The sequence below is a fragment of the Macrosteles quadrilineatus genome, unplaced genomic scaffold (assembly GCF_028750875.1).
Source record: "Macrosteles quadrilineatus isolate MER2022 unplaced genomic scaffold, UCM_ALF_1.0 Scaffold_8__2_contigs__length_117827958, whole genome shotgun sequence".
In the NCBI taxonomy this organism is placed as follows: Eukaryota; Metazoa; Arthropoda; class Insecta; order Hemiptera; family Cicadellidae; genus Macrosteles; species Macrosteles quadrilineatus.
The window spans coordinates 31,346,954-31,374,134 of record NW_026542601.1 but is presented as its reverse complement, the minus strand read 5'-3'; the positions used below and the strand labels follow the sequence as shown (position 1 = coordinate 31,374,134).

At 35.1% G+C, this 27,181-nt stretch overlaps 1 protein-coding gene across 3 annotated transcripts in view; it reads right to left on the bottom strand.

Moving 5' to 3' along the window:
• LOC128999440 (protein yellow-like) overlaps positions 1–27,181 on the bottom strand; it is a 45,162-nt gene that overhangs the window by 238 nt on the left and 17,743 nt on the right. For 2 of the 3 annotated variants that reach the window (XM_054425962.1, XM_054425963.1), the window contains exons 8-9: positions 3,205–3,315; positions 688–851 (exon numbers count right to left, since the gene is read on the bottom strand). In XM_054425962.1, the coding sequence (XP_054281937.1) occupies positions 688–851; positions 3,205–3,315 (275 nt within the window). Of the gene's footprint in view, positions 1–687; positions 852–3,204; positions 3,316–20,286; positions 20,379–27,181 lie in introns of those variants that run through there. The other variant, XM_054425964.1, reaches the window with a different exon arrangement.

The window sequence follows — 27,181 nt, the reverse complement described above, 5'->3', positions numbered from 1 at the left end:
ATGCATAGAATAATGATAACCATAACTAAAAATAGATAACTAAAAACCAAAACCAGCTAAATTTTGATATTGAATTTTACATGTTTTCTACTACACATTCTGTAAGAACTCAGTAAACTCATGGTCACAATATTAATAACCCATTCTGGTCCATCACATCCTTAAGACCTTAAAACATCATATGCAGAGGCTAAATTAAAACTTATTGCCAAAGGAAAAATTACAACAGTTCAAATAAGTTACATTAAGAAGAAAATAAAATAAATATAACAATGCCACTGTATTGATTACTTATGAGGCCAACACATGAATTGAATATTGTTTGAATCAAGAATTTGAATGAATTATGTATTAAAAAAATTTCATCTTCGCCTTAGATGTGTTGGCTTTGTCAATAAATAAATAACAAAATAACAATAATGGTAATATCAACATTGCAATGTCAGATGATAGGGAAATTCATTAGAACTATTGTTCCTCAAAATAAGTTTATAAAAATTGTATAGTAAAATAAATTTTAATAGCCTATTTGTTTATTAAACTATGATTTTATTTTCAAACTATTTGTAGTTCCTCTTGCCAATTTCTCAGCTATAAAATTCTGATTTGGTTGTTTCACACCGATATACAAAATGGACAACAAAACTTAAAATAAAATAAAATATTTACAAAATGAATCTAACATACCTGGTATTCTTCACAAGTTCAGATAATCTTCCTTTATTAATTCTGTAGTTAACCTCCTCGTTGGGGACCTGATTCAAGTAGAAGTTTTGAAATCGACAGCTCAACGTCCACACATCATCCCCATAGATTTTCAATCCACTTTGAAACTGAAGTCTTTCATCGTCCTAGAAATATTCCGTTAATGTAAATCAGCTTCACAATAAATGTTGGGAGCCAAAAAAAAATAGATCCAACACAAACTCTGATGCACGAGTAAGGCTATTTTACAATTTGGCGATGAATTTTATGCGTGGTTGTAAATCACTGTTAGTATATGTTAGGTGTACCATAATCATATTTTTTCCAATGGATTACCGTGAGGGAGAGGGTAATGGCGCAGTCAGAAAATTTTTCAAAATAATAATTATTTTTGATAAGGTAACTTATTGAGGTAGGAAAAAGCCCACTGCGGCCGTCATGGAACAGAAAATTTATTCGTAAAAATACAAGTAATAAAATAATCACACCCTGCCTACTGCTCCATCCTGGGCCAAACCTTTCTCTCTGGATCCAGCACATATGAGTCCTAGGACTGACAAAACACAGAATCCAGTCGGTGGTCACTATGTGTGGCTACCCTCCTCCAACGCTTAACTGCACCCAAAACTCAGATAAAACCCTCTTGGACTCCCAAAAAAGAGGTGGAAAGTTAGATGAAAAAGACATGAAAAAGTTTACATAATCGCTTCTTGGGTTTAAATGACTATGGGAGTAAGAGTAACTATGTAAACTGATTTAGTTACTAATAAAATACATTTACTTTAAAAATGAAAGTTTGAAATTTAAAATCTCATGAGACATGGCTTTAACATCTTGGGATTATCTCAAGGGTAAACTAGTGGAAAGGCTCTAGGTAATTGCACACTATAAAATAAATAATGTTCCACCTGATTGATAAATCAGTATGTTTCGTACCTAGGGCCCAAAATTAGGTTTTGCCGGCTCGAGATAGTTTTTAATTTCGAGACGAAGTCGAGAACTTAAAACGATTGAGAGCTGCAAAACCATTTCGGTCCGTGGTACCAACGCTATTTTTCATCACACTATACCCTATTACCACCATTCACCAGAATAATAATGCACACTGATAGCTGCTGATAGTCAACACAACTACAACTTTAAGGTTATGTGAAGAAATAATTTGAGAAATCTGCAAAAATAATAATTAATAGTTGCTAGGCAGCGGTGACAATAAAACAATTCTATTGCAATGCGTTGGATACTGATTTTGTATTGCATTAATGTTTTAAGAAAGTATTCGGGCAGCTGAATTTGCGGCCCTAGAGATGTAACAACCTGCTCGGTCCCCAAATGACGATGACAACTGGCATGGCCAGCAAAAAGTAACTTTCAGCCTCCAATTGGCCAATTAACGTATGTAAAACAGCTAAAAACATCATAGAGTGTTACCAACAGAAAAAAGTATTACCAACAGCCAGACCCGCAATTAGTATTAAGCGGTAGTTGCGACCCCCCCCCCCCCCACACCTACATTGATTTGAATCATAAAATGGAGATAGGTATTTTATGAGCTGCACGCGTATTTGCAATAAAACAAGATAAGGCTCATTGTGTGATTCTTGGTTCACTTTTGATTGTTAATAAAATTACCCGCTTATCATAGTAACAACGTAAGCCATCATTAAATATGTACAATAAGGCTATGTTTGACTTAGATACAAACTTATATTTCCAAGGTTACGTTCTTAAAAGTAAAATGGGTTTAGTTGTAAAAATTCTAATAAAAAAATATTTTAATTTATTAAAGATGCAATTAAATTAAAACATTTTAAACTCTAAACAGTCAACACCAATGACTGTTTTCTGTAACATTTTTTTCGGAAAATTTGTTCATAACGTCATAAAGGTTCATTGTTAGGGTACACATAACATTTACTGTACACATAACCATGAGGCCAAAATGATTTTTATTGACTGTGAAAACTACTTATTTTAGGAGCTTTTTGCTGCCCAAAGGTTTTTGCCGCCCTCTTTCTAAACTCACTGCTACTTGATTTTTGGCTTATTTCACTGAAAAGGTGTGTGATATTACAACGTAAAATAACATTCGTTGTCGAAAGTAACTAAAATCATAAGCAAAATGGCGGTATTCTTATTTGCTAACCAATTAATAATACATTTCTCACCCGATTTGACAAAAGCAATATTAATAAATGAAAAAATGACATAAAAAATTAATAGCCTACTAATAAATACAGAGAATTTAGTCAGTGATAATATACAAACTGTGGCAGTGATGAGACATGAGTGGGAACCGAAGTGAGGAGGATTCTACTGCCGTGCTATTCCAGTTATTTTCCAAATAGTTGCTTGCGCCCACAACAAAACCAAAAAAACTCTTGTGCCCCTGGAACCGCGGTACTACCAACAGCAGTATTTTGGTGAAGACTCCGATCATGCTATCGGTTTCTTACAAGAAATTAGACTGACCCATAGGTACCATATATTTCCTCTGACCTTTGCTACAATGTCCATGTTTTCTTCCTCAAAAGGCAGACGAGAGTTCCAACAACCAATGGCGTTGTCACCCACCAAGGAGTAGAGCATGATGCCACAATCGGACATGTCCTAAAAAAAAACATTTGTGAAAATTATTACAAAACTTATCGACAAGTGTTTCTTATAGTTTAACTCAAATGCCCTAACCCAAAACAGTTGGGCTCAGAGCTGGTACAAGGAACATGCGGATCAGGGTTAAGTCTGCGGCTTGTTGGCGGTGGCGAAGCGTCCATGATTGGCCAAATTGAAAATTGCTTTTGTGTAAATGTGTTCGATTGCTTTTTTTGGAAATAAAGGCAGTGCTCCAATAAAAGAAGACTAGCGTCTAGACTGCCAGTGCAAGTCCGAGGATCGGAGGATCGTGGATCAGATCAGTAGATCACCCCCCACCACCGCACCATGTCGTACGCTTCCGAATCATACCGGCGCATCAGCATAGCTTATGTAAATGTTCGCGGAAAATTGTTATCTGTATCACTGTCACTGTCAAAACGTATAATTTGTAGATTAAATTTGAATGAAATATAATTAAACTATCATAACCTAACCAAACTAACCAACTTTGCTGATAATGATAAACTCGAATGAAGGTTTACTAATCGAAAAATAGCTCTGTTCTAAAAATAAAATTATAAATGTCTCAAATTCAATTTTACAATCTTTTAATTATAAAATTAAACTGTCATAACCTAACCAAACCAACCAAACTTGCTGATATGAAAAAAATTGTTGACAAAAAGTTAGTGCTTCCGGTGAGATTCGAACCCGGCACCTTCAGATTGTCAGCCCGACACGCTATCCACTACACCACAAAGGCTCATGATTCAGTTTCGTATCGTTGCAGTAATGGTTGATGTCACGCCATCGGCACTGAGCGGTGGTGGGTGGTTTTTCGATCTGATCCACGATCCTACCGATCCTAGGAGTTGCACTGGCAGTCTAGATGCTTATATAAAAGAAGTGCTTAGCAACCTTTTTCTTTTGACAGTCTCCTTAAGCACTTCTTTAAAAGGAGCCATTCTTTCAGAGTCTTTGTTTCAGCAAGAATTTGGCAGTAACGAAGATTGCTAAACTAAAAAAGTGACTTTTACTACCAACACTTACTCATAATTAAAACTGACCTAAGATCCTGGTGGGATTCGGCTAGTATTTCTTCACAAGGTGCAGGGTATTGTCCACAGATATAACACAATTTTGCTTCACCTGCTGATTTTAACTGTTATTTTGCAGTAAATGATAGTGCCGACTTAACAAGTCATGTTCAACTGTTACTTTTGGTAGCAACCAGTGCTGATCTAAGGTAACAAGCAACATTTACTTTTGCTCTCAACTAGTAATGATTGCAACAGTTAACAAACAGCAGTTCCTTTTTTTCTCAACTAGAAAATGTTAACGTACAACGGTTGACAAGTAACAGTTACTCTTGATCTCAACTGTTTTACAACAATCACCGGTTAATAACTAGGTGCACGCTCATTCTTCCCGTGTGTGGACGAAACGAATGCAGTCAATAAGGCTGAGCTGGTTAGTAAGGCGACTAGACTACACCGAAGTAGTCTGTCTATAGTACTCGCCACCCTAACCTGAGGCAGCCCAATGCCGATTTAGATATACGGCGTGCAGCCTTGGGCTGCCTCAAGTTAGGGTGTCGAGGACTATAGGTAGGCGCACAATGGATCGAGCAGGCATGGATGCTCAAACAGTGTGTTGTAGAGCAGATAATTTCGAGCTTGCCTGAGGCCTCGGTGCAGATGTGGTGAATGTGTGGTCCTAACCTTAAATGACAAGTCAACAAAACACCATGGCTTCTGTTTAACATCCAGAACAGGCTACCATCTAAGAAATATTTAATGTCCAGAGAATTTTGTTTATGCTAAAATTTATCAACTTATTCTTGGTGGGATTATTACCTTTGGACTTAAAAAAAAAACACTTAGCTGAGAACATCATTAACAACCTCCTGCCTGGAGGGATGAAAATTCCACAACAAGTTTTCAGAAAAATAAAAGACAACTGGTTTTGATAACTCTCTTTATGTCATTAATGAAAATGGAGATCAGAAAATATCTGTAATTTGTTGGATATTTTCAAGTTAAATTAGAAAGAAATCCATATTCACCCCCAACCCCTATAAAACCAGTATGAAAGCCAGTCCACATGGTCTAATCAAGAGGGTTAGTAAAACTCAACCTGATGAGGGAGTGTTTATTGTATTCAACAAAATTACATTAATGGGGAAGCTTTATCCTTAGTCGCATTAGAACTACATCTCGTAATCTGTATTGTAAATTTTCTCCGTATGGTAACTCTAAACAAAAAACCACCTTTCGGTTTATCAAACAATAATAGATGACAAATAGAATTTGTTTTTAGCTTTTTTTAACTTTAGTTAGTATGTGGAATCTGGAAGTTTTCAGACTAAAAAATACAACAAAACTCATATTCACCCCATAACCCTCTATCTATGAAAGCCTGTCCTCATCATTTGACTAGGATGCTTCCACTTTTCATTCTAGAAACGTATTCACTCTCACATCCAGTCTTATAAAAAGTGGAGATTCATAATCAGTTTAATTGCTTTTGATTTCATCCCGGGATACCTTGTTTATTTTTAAAGCCCTTTTTAACACATCCACTAAACCCATGTGATTTTGAGGTTAAAACTCATACAATCCCCTGTGAAAGCATGTTCTCATGGTCCAGCTAGGATGTTTTGTGTAAATAAATTATATTGGATGTGTGTTCACTACATTACTACATACAATCATATTAAAAGTGGAATTTATCAACAGTAGTCACTATAATTTTTATGGGATACATTTTCTTCCTATAGACTACCACCATAACCCTTCATCAGAGAATAAAAGACACAATATACTACTTTGTTTTTAAAGCTCTTTTGAACACATACACCAAAACCAAGGGGGTTTTAGGTTCAGAGTATACAGGCTTTTAATTGCAAACACTCATATTTACCCTATACGAATTTGGCATAAACATGTAAACCTACATTTATTCGAACGATTTCGCAAACCAGCATGATTGGACTATGGGAACGGGGGTTTTGGGGTAAAAATAGGTTTTTCCCATTTTTGACCCTAAAAACGAAAAAAATCCCGATATCTTTCCAAACCATTTTGTAGACTTTAAAAACAAATAATTTAGTATAATGAAGCGTTACTGTGCGAGTAATGGTTACAAAGAAAATTCCAAAAAAATGTATATTTTAAAAATTCTCATGTTATTTATATGGAGAATAAGTCAACTGTTGTAGTTTGTTTGTTTATAAATACATTATGATCAAATTTGGAAAATACATTTATTTCTTACTTACTATTAACATTTTACTACAAAAAACACTATTTCACCCTTCCTGTTCCAGCAAACTTAAGTACTTGTTAAACTTATTCTATTTTAATAGGAAATAAATGTGATATTTTTATTGAGGCATTTTAGTGTAAATCCAATCAGGCAAATGGAAATTCGCTTAGTCTGCAGGTTTGCTGCGACGGAGTTATTTACTATTTTCTCCGCATCCCTTCATTGGACAATAAATGCCATGAAATACAAATTTGTATTTTAAGCTCTTTTTATATAATTCACATAATCCTATGGAATTTTGATTATTTTACAGTCAAAAAGCAAAAAACCAATATTCACCCCATACAACCCCTTATGAAACATGATCAGAAACACACATTACAAGCTCATGTGAACATGGTGGCAGGTGAACAAGACGGTAAAACTATTAAGAATATACGTTATAAAGCGGACACCTAATAGCACATAGTGTTAGCTACAGCACTAACGCTGCCTACGAGTGCGGCCCTAACTATGTGACGGTAATACAACTGCCACTTATTAATCTAATTTCTATATGATTCCCTTATTCCACAGAACTGAAGCTGAGCAAATAATCTGATACCTAAAACTTCATTGTATTCATATGGATTCAAGTGTCTTAAGGAATTGATATAATTTGGGGCATAGACAATATAGACTGTCAAATAAAGCTTCCGGCGCCCACCGCTAGGAGTGCCGTGTAGTTACTGCACACACCGCTGCAGGCAAGGAGCGCAGGAGCCGTATGCTACCAGCAGACGCTGCAGCGGTGTGCGCTGTAGCTACAAGACACTCCTAGCGGTGGGCGCCGGAACATATGCTATAGTGATGAGCAATTGCGAGATGTTTGAACAATCGAAATGTTCCCTCTTGAGATGTTTGAACAATCGAAATGTTCCCTCTTGAGATGTTTGAACAATCGAAATGTTCCCTCTCGAGATGTTCCGCTGACATATGAATTAGCCCTTATGTCACTCCGTCATGGCAACAGAAATAGAAAATTATTTTAAAGTAGCCTAATGGGTAAAGGTAAATAATACTGTTAACATTGCATTTATGAGAACCTTCTGTCTCGTTACAAACATTTTGATTTCAATACAAACATTTTATTTGTAAAATATATCGTCTTGTAAATAGTTATTATTGAGTGGTATTAAGTTCCGTAGATAAAGTAAGTAATATATCCATGAACCTTCCTTGGTTTTGAAGTAAGATATACCTCTTATTGGGGGTCAATCCCCGGCAGATACAATAAAAATTAGATGATAATAAATGACGATGCCGCACTTAACAAAACAATCACCATGAATATCTCGTTAAAAAGAATCTCGCTAAGGACTTCTTGCCTCTCGGTTTCTCTTAGACGAATGCGAGATACGAGAGAAGCCGTGCTGAAACGAAACAATCGTGACGAAAATCTCGATAAAACCTCTTGGTAAGAACCTCTCGCTAAACAAAAATACAATCAAAACGTCTCGAGAGGTTGAAACAATCAAAACGTTTCGTTTGTAATATCTCGCAATCACGCATCACTAATAAGCTAACCGCAGCCAGCACTGCTGCCGGTCTATATTCATTCTACTTGTCTATGATTGGGGGCACGACTACAGGAAACCTGATGTCCAAAGTCTGGACTCGAGATGAAAACTCTTACACTTTTTTGCATTACATGTTTTCTCTACATTATGGCTTGTCATCACCGCTCTATTATAGTGAATAGTTTTAAAATGTTTTCAAACCATTGCATCTCCTGCCATGTGCAAGATAAGGGGACAGTAATACGGTTTTTGATTACGAGAAACATATCCGATGCCGACATCCATTGTCAGATGACAAAAAAACCAAATCCATCCTATATACAAATTTTCACGGTCATTTTTTATTCCCAATTCTTAAAAACACATTGCGAAGCGTACGCCTACATGTCAGTTACAGAGCTTAAAGTTCGGAAGTTGTGTGTCATTTTGTTCTCAAGGGATGTTAGTAATTGGCCAGGAGCCTTTTGTGGCGTACAAAGAAACTACGGATTTTGATTTGATTTATACGCAAAAAGAGCCCTTACTTAAAAAAACCCTTGTAACTTCAAAATGATAGGTTCTTGTTTAATATATGCTTTAAGTTTAAGTATTTGGCCATTATTGATAATATTAAACATAAATTAGAGTTTTTTAGTTGTTGTTCTAATAATAATTCAAGTAGGCCCTAATGATTTGTTTCTGAATAAAATGTTAGGCTGTTTTTCATAGCCTACCGGATACTTGCAAAGCCAAAGATATATATATATATATATATTGTTGAGATAAATAATTTTAACATTATTCATTTAAAATTATTATATATATATATATATATTTTTTGTTTGTATTATCAACTCTTTTGTTGCCTTTGAGTTTAGAAAAAAAGAAGTTTTTTTTATATCAAGAAGGTCTTTGAGTTGTATAGAAAAAGAGAAGTAAAAATGGCCGTGGTAATGAGAGGTTGAGTAGTTGTTTTGCTGTGTAAATTGTAACATTAAAAAAGTGTGTTTTCAATAAATAAGATATTTGGGAAATGTAATGTGTTATTAAAAAGCCCAGCACAGCACAGACTAAAAATTCACAGGTCATGGGCCCAGGTACGCCTGCAGAAGCAGAAAAGTAAAAACGTACCGGTAAAATCAGAAACATGGCAGCAAGTGGAAATGGCGACAATGTGGAAAAGTTGAGTGACTCTGAGTCGTACAAATATTGGCAATTTCAGACAACAGTACTATTCAAAGCCCAAGGTAATTATGATATTGTTGAAGGTAAATATGAATGTGACACAATTACAGACGAAAAGGAAAGAAAAGAATGGTTAAGAAAAGATGCCCTAGCTCAGAAAATAATAGTCACCTCAGTAGACAAACACTATTTAGTTCATATTTTAAATGAAACAACATCTCATGGAATGTACAGTAAATTATGTAGCTTGTTTGACAGAGAGACCGAACAACAAAAATGTTCTCTATTGCAAGAATTTGTTAATTACAAATATGATGTTGGCCAAAGTATGACCCATTTTTTGTCTAACCTACAGAACATGGCTTTTAAATTAAAATCCTTTGAATCAAAATATTGATGATGCTATGCTAATATCAAAGATCCTTTCATCATTACCAGAGTAGTTTAAGCATTTCTTAACTGCTTGGGACTCCACTTCAAAAGATGAAAAATCCCTAACTAACCTAACAACTAGGTTATTAGCTGAAGAATCACGGTTTAAAACTGATAGTGGTCATGATATGTCATTGGCTTTTAAAACTGGAACAGAAAAATGTCCAAGGTTAAATAGAGGTGGTAATAATGATAGGCCTAGTACCAGTAGGCCTAGTAGCTACCAGCAACCTAAGTCAAGTTACCGACCTGGAGCAAACTTAAATTTCAATCAGCGATCAAACACTGGAAATGTAAATAGTCTTAATGTAGGTAATCGCAAATGCTTTATTTGTGAGAAAGTAGGACACTTTGCAAACTCATGTCCTAACAAAAGTAAGAATCAGAGTACTGGTAGAAGTTTGTAAAATATGCAAGAAAACAAACCATGAGGACAAAGACTGTTATTTTAGATCAACTTATAAATTTTCAAATGACAAAAGTAAATTGTCGTTCTTAACCTACTCAGATTTTAACCCTAGTAGCACAAATATGTATTTTATAAATATTTTTTATATTTAAAGTTGTATTTCATAGAACCTCGAATAAAATATATATATAATATATATTTAAAAATAGTTTGATATATTCAAATATATATTTAAAATATTATCAAAAAGTAATGCAAAATATAAATGAAATATAAGTTTTGAATATATAAAATAGATTCATAATATATATTGATAAAACAAGTATAGAATCTATAATATACATATTTTATATGTATATTTTTCCTATTAAATATTTTAACAAAATTATGTGTTGAGAATATTTAAAATATATATATAAAATATTTTTGAAACTATATTATATATTTAAATTATTTATAAATATATTTTGAAACACGTCAGATATTTTTTATTACTAAAATAATATTATACTTGTAGAATATATAGCCTATAATCTTTTATAATTAGCAAATAAATAATTTGCATCTTTTTGTTTTTTATAGTGTCTATCAATTTATACATGCATTTTTTGTATGATAATTGCTATTGTGAAAGCGTTAAAATTAAGTTAATAATAATACGTACTCTGAATGGTGTCACTCTATCATACACGTAAAGAAAAAAATAGCATATAGTTAAGAGGCAGTATACATGTTCGACAGCTACATTTGGGTCAAACGAAAAAAAGTGTTGATGGGTTTTATTTTTTTAATTGCAATATGTGACAATGAATGTGATTATAGAAATCTCGAATAATTGGCTAGAAAAGGGTGCTAGTAACTGGCGACCTTTTAAGAAACTAATTACGGTTGTATATGACGTTCTAAAAATAATTATTTGATTTACATAGGCCATAAATTACATAATATTTGTCATAGTATTTAAATTAATTTTTGTAGTTTACTGTATTTGTATTCGTGGAGACTACTCACTATTCACTACAGCACTATTCAACTCAACTACTTGATGCCAAAACATATTAACAGAATCATATTATACTGTAGTATCAAAAATATTTCAAGTATTGCAACCATTGCAACTGAGGGCCACTCTTTCACCATTTGAAAACTAATGCTAACAACAGTCACAAGTAGCTCAGAGGTAAGGTAGGAGGCTCATAAGTCGAAGGACCCAGGTTCGAGACCCACCCGGGCTAAAAATATTTTATCCAGTAATTTTTTTCAAAATTTGTTTTTATGAACTATTTAATCAATTTACTCAACTGATAATTGTGTTTTACATACTAAATCTTTATTATTTTGTGTTTTTATGTTTAGGCCCCCCATGGGATGTTTGGAAGAGATGTTAAATACATTTTTTATTTAAATATTATTCACTAAAATATATTATTGGAACATATTTTTTAATATTTAATAGATTCAAAAACATATTTTTTATATATTTAATATATTTTAAATATTATATAAAATTGACATTAATACACACTTGAGATATATAAAATAGATTTTAAATACATTTATTCATATGTATTTAATACTAGCAGAGTACCCGTCCTTCGTACGGGGTTGGAATATAAGTATGAAATGCTCATTGCAGTTATACTCAAGCTTTGCGTTTGCAATAAGGGAGGACACAGTTTGATAAAATTTGCTTTTTTAAATTTACAGTATTCTATGGTATTACACATCTACCATAGCCATAATGTTCTACCACTTCACCTAAACAATAAAGAAAAATAAATTATCAATAATTCGCAAAATATCACAAATTATTCATGAAATGAAAAACATAAAAATAACTGTAAACAATCCTACTTTGACAGTTCCCTTTGCGAATCAGTTTTTTTTCTGCTTAGTTCAAATTAGCTGTTTTCATAAATGCAAAAAAATATATAGTGCTGCACCCTGTTGGTAAATCTTATAACTTTGTAATGCTTTTCCATATCATAGAACCAACTTTTTTATTTAAAACAGCTGACTTAATTCTTTAATTCACTTTAAATATGAATACTCATAAGGGTAACATGGGGAATCACAGAGCCACTGGGGCGGAGCCCGAATGGATTTTTGAGATAAGAATATGCCTATATGTTAATCGGGAATGTAAGCTATCATCATACCAAATTTCAGCCCAATCCGTCCAGTGGTTTATGCGTGATTGAACTTCAAACAAACAAACAAACACACAAACTTTCACATTAATAATATTAGTAACATATATTTGTGCTACTAGGGAATAAGTCGAAACATGTAACTCAGTTTGTAGTTGACTCAGGATCACAGGATGTACAACTCATATGACAAATGGCAAAACATTGTTTTCTTCACTAGAATTTAAGCAGTCAGATGTACATGTTGCTAAAAATAATGAAACAATGACATCAATAGGAGAAGGTAAAGTTGAAGGGAGAGAGTTTGATTTGAATAAAGTTTTGTTTGTTCCTGATTTAAGCACCAACTTATTTTCTGTAAAGGCGGTCACTGATAATGAAGGAGAAGTGACATTTACCAAGGACAGGGTAGTAATATCGAAAAATGGAAAGACAGTAAGTGAAGGTGTGAAGCAGGCTAGTGGTCTGTATACAATTAATTTAGAACCTGAGAGTAGCCTAATTGAACAATCAAGTAAAACTATGTTAACGGGGTATAAGGATAGGCCTAATGCGTTGGATTGGCATTCTCGTTTGGGACACCTAAATGTAAACTACATGAAGAAAATGGTAAAGCAAAATTTAGTTGACGGTATGGAACTAACAGAAAAAGATTGTGAAGAAATTGAAAAAAATTGCGATGTATGTTTAAAATCGAAACAAACCCGTTTCCCATTCAGTGAAGAAAGAAAACGTGCAGAAAGACCCCTCCAAATCATACACACAGATTTATGTGGTCCCATTGATCCGAGTACATGGGATGGAAAAAAATATGCTTTGACCTTGATGGATGACTATACTCATTTTGTAGTGGTCAAGTTGTTGTCGAACAAACATGAAGTATTTAAGTTTATAAAAGAATATGTATTAGAAGCCGAAGCTCAGCAAAATCTTCGGGTTTCAAAATTAAGATGTGACAACGGTGGAGAATATAGAAGCAAAGAAATGCAAGATTGGTGTAAAAATCGAGGGATTCAGTTAAGCTATAAAGAAGCGTATACGCCAGAACACAATGTGAAGGCGGAGAGATTAAATCGAACACTGATTGAAAAGGCCAGAGCATTGTTGTATGACACAGAGACTGACAAGAAATTTTGGGGAGAAGCAGTGAGAACATCAGCTTATTTGTTGAATAGAAGTCCTACAGATGCGGTGGACGTAACACCAGCAGAAAAATGGTTTGGGAAAAACGCTAATGTGTCTCGACTACGGAAATTTGGATGTGAGGGACATGTAAAAATTGTGAGACCAATCAAGAAACTTGATCCGAGAAGTGAAGTCATGAAATTTATAGGCTATGCAGAAAATGGTTATCGAATGTGGAATATGACAAACAGAGGATCATTACAGCTAGAGATGTCATTTTTGACGAAAAAGAAAATAGGCCTAAATCAGATGTTGGAGGAAAAATTGATTTTAGTCTAGAAAATGACTTAGTCGATGGTAATAGTTCAAATGCAGAATTTTATGAAGAAAATCATGAAGAGGAAAATGAAATGAATCCAGTAAATCAAACCGAAGAAATAGAAGAAGAAATAAGACCTAGAAGAGAAAGGCGAATACCCAGTAAGTTTCGAGATTTTGCAATGTTGACGTTTAAAGAAGCTATAAGTAGTCCAGAGAAGGAGTGGTTAAAAGCAATCAAAGAAGAGAAGAAATCACTTGAGAAAAATAACACTTGGACTTATAAAAATGAAGAAGAAGCTAAAGGAAAAAGAGTTTTAACAAACAAATGGGTTTTTTCTAAAAAAGAAGATGGTCGTTTTAAAGCTCGCTTGGTTGTAAGAGGATGTGAGCAGAAAAGTGATTTTAACTATGAAGAAATTTTCAGTCCAGTAGTAAGTATTAATTCACTTAGAATTATGTTTGCAATTGCTGTGTTGAAGGAATATCATATTTTAAAATTTGACATCAAAACAGCATTTTTGTATGGTGAAATACAAGAAGACCCATGTAGCACAGATGGTTGGGCCAACGTTGGCCAACTGTGGGACAGTTGGTCGATGGTTGGTTGGAGCTTCCACAACCAACCAACCGTTGTCCAACTGTATATCTCGTAGTTGGGCCAACCAATATTTACAACTGTGGACCAACATCGGTTCATTGTTAATGAAATACATTAATATGCATTGTTGGGTATCATAAATCAAGCCAACCGTTGTCCAACCGTTTTTCACTCCGTTGGACCAATAAAAGATACTTTTGTTGGACCAACGATGGTCCATAGTTGAGTTTACACGACTTTCATTCTCTGGGTCTAGCTTTCACAACATAATTATAATAAAATATCTGGTTTTACAATACCTTTATCAGTTCCAAAAGTTTCCAAAAGTTTTTGGAACTGATAAAGGTATTGTAAAACCAGATATTTTATATAGGTATTACAGTTCCGGGGCTACAACGATGAATTTTAATAATTATAATAATGCAAATATTTTTTTAATTAATATTCTTTAACTTATTTGCAACAATTTAAGGGGAAAGAGTAATTAATCATATAACAGTCAATTATAATAGCATTAATAATCTAACGGTAATTAATTAATCTATATTCAAATACCAGTATCCTCTCTAACTCCAAAAAAAAAATAACTACTTATGATGCCTTAACAGATTAACAGAATCATATTATACTGTGTAGTATCAAAAATGTTTGAAGTATTGTGACCATTGCAACTGTTGGCTACTCTTTCACCACTTGAAAACTCTCTGTATCAACAACCACAGATAGCTCAGTGGTAAGGTAAGAGGTTCATAAGTCGAAGGACCCGGGTTCGAGACCCGTCTGGGCCAAAAAATTTTGTTCCAGCTTTTTTTCAAAATTTGTTTTTATGAACTATTTAATCAATTTACTCAACTAATAATTATGCTTTTCGTACTAAATCTTTATTATTTTGTGTGAAATAATTTTGGTTGGGCCATTGTTGGACAAAGGTTGGCTGGAAAACAGTTTAAAGAGGTGACATTTCTACCGTTGGCCAACTGTGTGGCTCCACAATTTACCAACGTTGGCCCAACCATCTGTGCTACATGGGGAAATTTTTATGGAAGTACCAGAAGGATTTGAAGAGCCTAATCAAGTTTGTAAATTGAACAAAGCCTTGTATGGTTTGAAACAAGCACCAGTTACTTGGAACAGGAAGTTTACACAGGTATTGAAACAGAAAGGACTTGAACCAACAATGAATGAAAAGTGTATATTTAAAAATGAAGATGGATCTGTTATCCTTGCTTTATATGTGGATGATGGGATTTTAATTGGAAGAAATAAAGAAGAACTGGAAAAAGTATTGAAGGAACTGAAAAGAGAATTTGAAGTTAAAGAAGATCTGAAGCCAATCAGTTTCTTGGGAATCGAAATTCAGAGAACAGAAGATAAGATACAATTGACTCAACAAAAGTACACAACAAATCTGTTACAGAAGTTCAACATGGAAAATTCCAAGTTTGATGCAACCCCAAGTGAGATAAACACATCAAGATCTGGGAAGTTAGTCAATAGTTTTCCATTTAGAGAAGCGGTTGGGAGCCTATTATATCTTTCTACAAGATCAAGACCAGATATTGCTTATCCAGTAAACTTTTGTAACAGACACTTGGAAAACCCTGTAGAAGAAGACATCATAAGTGTGAAGAGGATAATGAAGTATCTAGTTGGTACTACAAACAAATCAAGGAATAAGTTATCTCAAAGACTCGGACATGAACTTATTAGAAGCCTACTGTGACGCAGACTACGCCGGAGATGAAGATACCAGAAGAAGTACAAGTGGATATGTGATTCTATATGCTGGAGGACCTATTGCCTGGTGTTCGAGGCGACAACCCATCGTAGCGCTCTCATCGACCGAGACGAAGTATATAGCAGCTGCGGATTGCTGTAAGGAACTACTTTATTTAAAATCGTTAATTCAAGAAATAACAAACAGCCCTTTGCAAGTGAAATTATATGTGGACAATCAGAGTGCAATCTCTTTGATGAAGACCGGTGTAATGAACAAAAGAAGCAAGCATATTGATGTACGGTACCATTTCATTCATGAGAAAATTGTAACGGGTGAGATTAATGTTATGTGTTGTCCTACAGATAAGCAAATTGCAGATCTCTTAACTAAACCTTTATGCAAAGTAAAGTTTAATTTGTTCAAAGAAAGAATTGTACAAATTGGAAAATGAAATGTAGCCTAGAACTATAAAGAGGCCTAAATTTTTTCTTTGTTATCATGTCTATTTGTTTTGATTCTGGACAAATATGCCCTAATAGGCTGATATGTATATATATTTTTCATTTCACAATGAAATCCCCAATATTGTTGTTTATAGGTCATTAATATTGAACAAGTTTGTAAAGAACATTTTGGATAGGCCCTATAATGTTTGGTTACATCAATGTTAAAATTAAGAGGGGGTGTTGAGATAAATAATTTTAACATTATTCATTTAAAATTGTTTTATATATATATATAGATATTTTTTTTGTTTGTATTATCAACTCTTTCGTTGCCTTTGAGTTTAGAAAAAAAAATAAGTTTGTTTTTATATCAAGAAGGTCTTTGAGTTGTATAGAAAAAGAGAAGTAAAAATGGCCGTGGTAATGAGAGGTTGAGTAGTTGTTTTGCTGTGTAAATTGTAACATTAAAAAAGTGTGTTTTCAATAAATAAGATATTTGGGAAATGTATTGTGTTATTAAAAAGCCCAGCACAGACTAAAAATTCACATATAGCCTATTATAATAGCCTACACCTACACAAGATTTGTCGACTGAACTACTGCCATTTCAATTTTGACCATTGGTCACGTCTCATTGGAAAGAGCATGTCGCCATGTCGCTTAGGTGTGCAAACTGTTCCTACATTTTTTTTTAATTAAAGTGAACATAATAAATCCCGCATCAAAAAGTCATGTCTCAACGTTGACTAATGGAATTGACATATGTACTGCATTCCGGGTATGACTACAGGAAACCTAATGTCAGCGGCTAGACTCAAGTAAAAAATAACTCTCATACTATTTTGCTTTACATGTCCGCTCAGTGTATTATCAATGGTAAAACTTAACCCCATGGGGGGATTGTCTACTGTAGGCCTATTAGACCAAATTTAATAGATAGTGTAGGGTTTACCTTAAAAACACATTAGAACTACACATGAACATAGGCCTAAATTAATCATGTTATCACTAATCTTTCATCGGACAATAAAATTGGTTTGATTTTTTACGCAATTTAACAATCCCAATATAACCCCTGCACATGGTCTGATTAAGACTGTATGACTCAACCTGGTGAAGGAATTGATATATTTTGTATTGGACCAAAATTCATAAATAAGTAGTAAGGTTCAACCTTAGTCACATTAGAAATACAGTAGATTCCCTCTTATCCGGACACCTTTTAACCGGATTACAATCAAAAATGACATCTATTTAACCGGATATTTTTTATCAGCACATTGGTTTAACCGGACTAGATTGGCAGGAAGTGGGCGGTACTGAAACGACTGTTCTCGTGGGAAAGATTTGAGACCAGTGACACAGATAATATAACCCTAGGGTTATATTATCTGTGCCAGTGATCACGTGTATAAATACAATGCTCTCCTAAATTTATTTCAAATATCTCAGTAAACGGTCCGTTTTAACGAGTTTTTGGGGACGTCAGTTTAACCGAGAAAACCGTTATCCATATTGGACTCGGTCCCGAGGAGTCCGGATAAGTGGGAGTCTACTGTACATGCGAACCTGCATTGGGGATTATCTAGGTAACCCTTCATCAAATCATAAAACGTGTGGGTAACTAATTTGTTAATTACTGTAAACTGAGCTTTATCATGGTCAGGTTCACATTATGCAACAACCACAGTTTTGGGCTTCCGGGGACCCTAAAATTGAAATATTATAGAATACACAAGCTAAGGGTACTAATAATTGTAAAAACTTAGCTATTCTCAATCTCTAAAATTAATGGGCACACAATTTTTCAATGTGTTTGTTCATAATAATATGTTTTTAACACATTATACTATGTATGTAACACATTATATTATGAATGTAATACATTTGCTTAACTTGTTTCTGGAGCCTACCAGAGATTTATGAGGATAATTGTTAAAGTGATCTAGGCCTAAGTATTGTTTATGAGTTGTAATCTTGTAAGTTAGGTTACTGGAAAATTCTTTTAGCCTACTGCAACCAAAATCTTATTGAAAACAAAGTTGGTCAGCTACGAGGGTCATTTCTTTATAAAGGCAGTTTTATGTATGGATCTGTACTTTGCTTCTACCTCGCAGCGAGGTTCCTAGCCGCTAACTGCCATAATTTGTAAACAGATTGACACAATTTATAGCTCTGTAGCTACCATATTATACATGTTTTGCTGTGTTAAAAAAAATTGTTTAAACCATCGAATATCTCCTGCTAAGATTAAATATAAATTAGGGCTGAAGCTAGTTTTTGTTCTTATAATAATCCAAGTAGGCCCTAATGAATTGTTTCTAAGGTTAGGCTATTGTTTATAACCAACTTGCAAACCCAAAGATAGCCTGCATTGGGCCTGATAATAATTGGAGTGTCCAACCAAGATCACCACTTATTATCTTTAATGTAGGCTATAACTTATTTACCGTCTTGTGAGTTAACATTATAAGCGTAAACATATGTTATAACTTAAATGTTATTAGACATTACCTTTTTTCCGTAAATTTAATAACACAAGCAATGCTGATCCAGAAGTTTTTTAACTTAAAATTTTCAGATCAGCTAGAAATTGACTTTTAAATTATCTTCAGTCATCAATATCGCATAAATAACTGTGAAGTAAATTGTTCATTCCAAATATTAGGCTACAAATATCTTAAGTAGGCTTAAGCAACAACACTTAAGTTAGTAAGTTAGCAGTCAAGGGTTACGAGGATTAATTTGTTGTTGGCCTTTAAGGATAACTTAATTCCAAATAGGCTACAAATATATAAAGTAAACCAACGCCACTTTTTACAGAGCAGCTTAAGTTTGGCCTAGCCTATGTTAATTGTCGAGAGTTCGACAAAAACACTAAATCAATTTATGTTGCGGCAAATTAACTTATTTGTCAACTTGAGCGTAATTTGTTGAGGATATTCGGCCATTGAGGATATCCATTCTGTTTAACTTATCATACACTCACTCACTATTGAAGCGTGTACTAACTTATAATTTATAGTAACGGTACTGGTCTCATAAGGATCGTTAAGTTATGGCCTTTTAAGTCATTGTCTCTTGTGTGTCTTAAAAAGCCTAGAAAATTGGTGTCAAAATGGAAAAAACCTCACAGGCTCTATTTTAAGTTATTTGACAGTTCTTAATTGATCAGGCCTAAGTTTGCCGACTGGTAAGTTATCTACAGTCGTATACCGGTACGCTAACTTACTCCCATAGAAATGCTCTCTGTCTCCATACACAATTAAACTGTGACCAAACTAAGTTAAGTTAGGTTTTTTTTTCAACACCCTCATTTTAACGGAAGGGGGTTGTTAAAATTTTGGGAGTTTAACCCTTACTTAGGCCTAACTTACTTAATCGGTTAAAGGAGTCAATCAGTTAACAGTAGGCCACTTTAGTATCTGTCCTACACTCATCGGAATGGATAACTAAGACATAAGACATTTATTGATCTTTAGGCAAAATTACATGCAATCGATCTTGTCATGGACGCTTGAAATGCACAAGACAGTCATAAATACAATAGTAAAACATGCTGACTAAAGCAAACATAAAAAATAAGTGTTCATTCTACAAAATTAAATAAGAGTGGCTATTTTAGAAAAAAAAACTAAAAACATCATGCAAAATTGGTGGAGCTAAAGTCTGCTTCAAAATATTCTTTAAGGCTGTAGAAGGGCCTTACTATCAACCATGCATATATCACATTCTTAAAACTACCTAAGCTAACATGCTGAGCTGAAAAAGGCAAGCAATTGAAAAGGTCAATACCTGTAGTTTCGAAGGACGTGAGAACCTTGGTCAGTCTTGTGTAGGGTCTGCAGATTTTGTTTTGACTTCGTGTACCATGGTTGTGTACGTGCCTGTGGAGAATGAGAGTGTTTAGGTGCTTTTTGGTATGTAAGAGACATGCAAAAATGTACAAGTTGATTACAGTTTGAATTTTTTCCTGTGAAAAAATAGGTTTGCAGTGTGTATTTGTGTCGGAATTAGTGATGATTCCCAACATCTTCTTCTGGGCTACTAACACACTACTTATGGAGCTAGAATTTCCCCAAAACATCAACCCATAGGCAATTCTACTTTGAAAAAGAGAGAAATAAACCATTCTTAAGCAATCAGGGGATATACAGACTTTTAACTTTCTAACTAAACATATTATTCGGTGTAACGATTTACATAGGTGTTTGACATGCTCATGCCATGTTAGTTTGGAATCTATGTGCATAATCAGGAGCTTAACACACTGAGAGAATTCATTTTCTAAATTACCAGTATTTGTCAAAGTAAAACAGCAGTTTGAGTTTTTTCCCTATTCATTAGCAACATATTGGCTTTGTACCACTCATTTGCCTGATTAAGAATATTATTAGCAGCCACTGGGATTTCAGTAAGTACTACATTTTTTGTGAGAAAGGTTACATCATCAGCAAATAAGATGGATTTACATTCAAGATTTGAGGAAAGATCGTTTATGGCTATTAGGAACAGTAGAGGGCCCAGTACCGATCCCTGTGGTACCCCGTACTTAACCTCAGTTACGTTAGAAAATGAGTTGTTTGACGAAACTTTTTGGAGCCGATCACTGAGGTATGATTTCAACAAAGAATTTTGATTGCCAATGATTCCATAAAAATCCAATTTGTGCAAAAGAATATTACGATTGACACAGTCAAAGGCTTTTGACAAATCATAGAGGACTGCGCCTGTGGGATTTCCGCTTTCAAAGCCAGCAAGTACGTGACTTATGAACACTTCGACTGCATCGATTGTAGATCTACCAGGCTAACCTAATGGATATAACTTATCGATCTCCATATAGATTATTTCATTCCACATAACAAGTTTGGTTGGTTAGTTGGGTTAACTTAAATTAACCCAAACATAACTAACCGAATGAAATAATCGATATAATCTGTAGCTAATAGGCTATTGATATTTTCCATTTGAATGAGTGTAGGCCTAGGGTAGATACTAAAGTGCAGCCGACCACTAATTTTAAAAACATATGCCAAGGCCTAGGACCTAGGATAGGCCTAGGCATATCTACAAATTAATTTGATGCCTTAATGTAGTTAACTATAGGCCTACCCCTAGTCTAGGCCTCTAAGTTACAGGCCAAGCTTTTAACTTACCTTATAAGAACTTTATGGTAAACTAAGGCCTTAAACTTAAGTTACGGTAGTGAAAATTATTAGGCTACATTTCTAGAGTCAATAATCTGAAATATAAAGAAGATAAACACCACTTCAGGCTGAATTTCATTTCATAGAACAATGGAAAGTTCAAGCAAGTATTACTTTGAACAACTCATTCCGGCTTACTGGCTTTCCGGTCAAGATGTCGGGTCGTACAGTTCGTTATCCCTGTGGCGTCTGTGAAAAACCGTGAATAAAGGAAATCCTGGAGTTACATGTGACGGATTTTGTTGTAAATCGTTCCATACCGATTGTGTGTCATTTGAAAGTGATAAATACCAATCTATAAAAGAGCTGGGAGATTCAGTCAAATGGTTTTGTGCAGGCTGCGAAGTCAGGTTAGCTAGGCTTAAGGATTATGCTCTGAGCTTTGAACACAACTGTAACCTACTTCAGAATGTTGGAAAGTTATTTAAATTAGTGAATGATATAGTAACTGACAATTGTTTGATTAAAGCAAAGCTAGATAATATTTCCAGTGACGTTTGTAGGTTAAAAAGCAATGTGAGCCCACCGGAAGTTCAAATCAATGACGAAGTACATATTGCTGATTCTGACTCTACTTTGACTCAAGTAGTTGGAAGTAATGGAAATAATTCTGTGACGTACTCTCCACTGCATGGAGATGATGAACTTAGTTTTAATAATTGCTGTAAGACTGGCAGCACTGACGATGACGTCACGCCTCATCAAGATGGCCGTGGCGATGACGCTGACGTTATTTATTAGTAATTTTGCTAACCCCTCTAGAAGTGAATGTTATAGTGAGGTACTGAAACGTGGTAAAAACACTTCCAATATTACTTACCAATTGTATTGATAAGTGTTGTGGTATCGCCTCAGTTATGCATGTCTCCTGGTGCTGATGGCAATTGGAATCAAGTGACTAGGAAGAAAAGGATTAATGTAAATAGTCGCGGTGATAGAGAGAAGTCAAATCCAGTTCGTCCTCAATCTAAAGTGCAACGAAACCGAGCTATAATTGGCAAAGCCAAACAAACTGGACCTCTTGTTGTGGCACAGAGGAAATCCTGGGTGTTTTTATCAAGATTTGACCCATGTGTGAAACCTGAAAGCCTAGTCGAGTATATAAGGAACTTGTGTCCTATTGAACACTCGCAAATCCAGTGTGAACAACTTCCCACTTAGTACCAGGGTTACTCATCTTTTAAGGTAGGTGTACCTTCTGACTCTATTGACAAGCTGTTGGATAGCAATCTCTGACCTGAGGGAATACTCATATGTAAATTTTTTACTCCTAGAACTAATAGTCACAGGACCAGTACTAGGCCTAACCTTGAACAACATGATAGGCCTAGGCCTACTTCAAAGACTTCTGATGGTCCAAAAAACGGGACGTAAGCCCCAACCCACATTGTCTTGGGGTAGGAAAAAACTGTGATATTAGTTTTAGGTTTGATTTCTTAAATATTAGGTCTATTTTTAACAAGATAGAAGACCTTGAAGTTTTGTTACATAATGAGAACCCTGAAGTATTGTGTGTTGCCGAAACGTGGCTTAATGAATCTAAGCTGAATTGTTTTAAAGTAAATGGATACAAAACCATTTCTGAATATTCTAGACCTAACCGAGTAGGGAGTGGAGTTGCTCTGTTGCTTAAAACTGACTCTAGGCTTAAATTTAAGCCGATGACATTATCTATTGACGAAGACATTTGTTCTGAAGGTGTATTTGAGTTCTGTTTGGGACTAATGCAGCTAGACAAGTTCCAAATTATTGTTGTGGTATTGTATCGGCCTGGGACTGCCAACAGCGCTGATGTGATTGATTTTATTGATCGTTTTGACTTGTTGATTTCTACCCTCAGAGATAAGTTTAATATCCCGCTTCTTATTTGCGCTGACTTAAATATAAACAATCTTGGGAGATCCTGGGAAAGTCAGCTGCTTCAGGATTTGTTAGAATGTAATAACCTGAACATTATATATATAGGACCAACGAGAGTAACACCTGATTGTATAACTCAGCTTGACTATTTTATTGTTGACTCGTGTGCACATATGTTTCGTGCCCCCAGTGCCAAACCTGTTTTTTTTTTCTGACCACCATTTGCTATCAGTACACTTGTTGTGTGAACGTTTTGGAGAGGGAAATGTAAATAAGACAGTGAAGAGGAAATTTACAGCCTCGACTTTTGAAGCCTTCAAAATTTTATCTAGCAATGAAGCTTGGATGCCAGAACCTAATTTAAGAAATATTACCTCTAATGATTTATTTGACCATTTCTACGATTCGTTCATGTATGTTTTTAATGTAAGTTTCCCTGTGTCTACTTCAAATACAAAGAATGAACATAGCCCTTCTTGGGTCAGTCATGAGGTATCGCAGTCGCATGAAGCACTCTTGGACCTGTACTGGAATACTAGGTCGCCTCACTGTTCTGTCGATGGAAAAAATGCTTATCGCGCAGCTAAACGTCACCACTCTGCACTTGTTAACAAAACAAAAAAGGCATTTTTTGGTAACAAAATATTAAATTCCAAAAACACAAGCAAGGAATCTTGGGCAGTGGTCCGTACACTGTGCGATGAAAAGTATCAGACCCAATCAAACCTGATTCTTATGATCGATGACGTGGAAGTCAAAAATCCTCAGACAATAGTAGACTATTTCTGTAAATCTTTTCACCAGGAAATATGTACGTTGGCTAAAGATAATGTAGCCCCTGTGTTGCCCACTGATCTCGAAGCGAGTCGCTTTGTACTGTCTCCTACTTCTGCGTCTGAGGTTCGTGAAGTCGTCTTATTAATAGGATCAAAAAAAAGTTCTGGCATTGATGAAGTCCCATGCAGCCTTCTCAAACTTTGCAATGAAAACTTCTTTGAAGCATTGGCCTGCACTATTAACAAGTCGTTTGAAACTGGTTGCTTTCCTGATTCGTTGAAAACTTCAAAGGTTGTCCCTGTATTTAAGAAAAATGATCCTTTTAACGCAAGTAACTACCGGCCTATTTCTGTCCAGCCTTGTTTTGGTAAAATCTTTGAGATTATTTTTCTTAAAAGATTGCTAAGTTTTATTGAAACAAATAACATCTTGTCAAATAACCAATTTGGGTTCAGAAAAAACATGTCTACCTGTGATGCCATTTTTGCCCTTTTAAAGGAAGTATATAACCACCTTGACATATCTGACAGCTTACTATGTCTCTTTTACGACATGACAAAGGCTTTTGATCTTCTTGACCAAAGGATCCTTCTGGATAAGCTGCGAATGCTTGGCATTTTTGGAAACCCACTGCGATGGATTTCATCGTATCTTAAAGATCGGCACATGATTGTATACTTGAAGCACAGAGGCCCTGACAACATCCTTCGGACATATAAATCGACTCCATCACCAGCTCTGAACATCGGTGTCCCCCAGGGATCAAACCTTGGGCCCATCCTATTCCTGTTATACGTGAATGACTTGCCTGGCTCCATATCATCTGGAAATTTATGGCTTTTTGCCGATGACGCCTGTCACCTAGTCCCAAGCCCAAATCGAAACATCACGATTGAAAACGCCCAAACTGGCTTGACCTTACAGACATTCAATTCAGTGAAGAGGAAACGAAAATACTGAACTACGGAATGAAGTACAATTTCCCAATGAAGAAGAAGGACGAAAACGAACTACTAGCTACTGAAGTCGAAGCAAATGTAAAATCACTCAGAAACGTAGACCATTATGCCGTTCGGAAGGAAGTGACAGCTAACGATTTCACCAGCATAGGACCCATAGACCCCAGCAGAAATGAAGAACTGAAGACATGCAACAATATAAAGAAGAAGCTGGAAGAGAATAGCTCAATCGTTGTGAAAGCAGACAAAAGCAACGCCATCGTAGTGCTCGGAAAAGAAGAATATATAAAGAAGACGGAAGATTTCATCAAAGAAAATAACTTCAAAGAGCTGAAAAAGGATCCAACGCAGAGGTACCAAAGAGAGCTGTCCGACGTCGTGAAGAGATGCACCAGAGTGATTCCCGAAGAATGTCGACAGAAGATGAACATCCTAAATTCTAAAGCGCCCGAGATGAAAGGGATCCCAAAAATACACAAGAAGAATGTACCCATCAGACCATTAGTTAACTTTAAATGTGCTCCTACCTACAATGTTTCAAAATTGTTAGCAAGTAAGCTCAGCAATGATTTAGAATTAGAATATGTATACAATGTAAAGAATAGTTATGAATTTGTTGAACGTGTAAAGAACATAGATATAGATTCGAATAGTAGGCTAGTCTCATTTGATATCGCAAATCTGTACACAAACATACCTGTATCAGAAACTGTAGATCTTGTTAAATGTAGGCTTTTGCAGAATAGTTTAGACGATGAATATGTCAATCAGATTGTAAAATTGCTTGTGACTGTTTTGAAGCAAAATTATTTTAGATTTAACAATAGATTTTATGAACAAACAGATGGTTTAGCTATGGGAAGTCCACTTTCGGCAATTTTGTCAGAAATATTTTTACAGCCTCAGGAAAAAGAAATATTAATGAATTTAAGAAAGAATCATGATGTAAAACTGTATGTTAGATATGTAGACGACATTCTTGTTATCTTCAGACAAGCCCAGGAACAGGAGCACGAAACGATGATGCAGACACTAAACAGCCACCACCCAAACCTCACATTTACCAACGAGTTTGAAGAAAACAAAAAGATCAACTTCCTGGACCTCACATTAGAGAGAAAAGACAGCAAGATAGAGTTTGACATCTACAGGAAACCTACGCAAACGGACACTACAATCAACAACAAGTCTATCCATCCGACAATCCACAAGACCGCAGCCTTTAGATCTATGCTGTACCGAGCCTATAAGATCCCACTTAGCCAAGCCAATAGGAAAAAAGAACTGGACACCATTATGAAGATCGCCCAAGTGAATGGATTTCGAACCAAGACGATAGAGGACATCGCAAGGAAGACGAGGAGAAAAATCGATAGACAGAATACACTACACAGCAGAACAACATTAGAAGATATAAAAGAGGAAAGCACCAGATATATCACATTTAGCTACACGGGGACTACAACACAAAGGACTGCTAACAGATTCAAGAAATACGGAGTTTCAATAGCCTACAGGACTCAGAACACCATGAGTAAAATACTGCATCCAAAAATAGAAGATTGTAACAAATTTGACACTTCGGGAATCTATAAAATCAATTGTAACAATTGTGATAGCTTCTACATTGGACAGACTGTGAACTTCGTAAACCGCTTCAAAAACCACATATCTGCGTGGAGGAACAACAAACCGGAAAGATCAAATGTCGCACAACACCTGTTACAAAATGGGCACTCACTAGGAAAAATGGAGGATAGTCTAGATATTTTAAAGAATTGTAAGAAAGGATATGTAATGAATGCTTGGGAAGAATTGTATATTTATAAGGAAAAATGTAAAGATAGAAATAAGTTGATTAATGAACAAATACATTTTGATTCC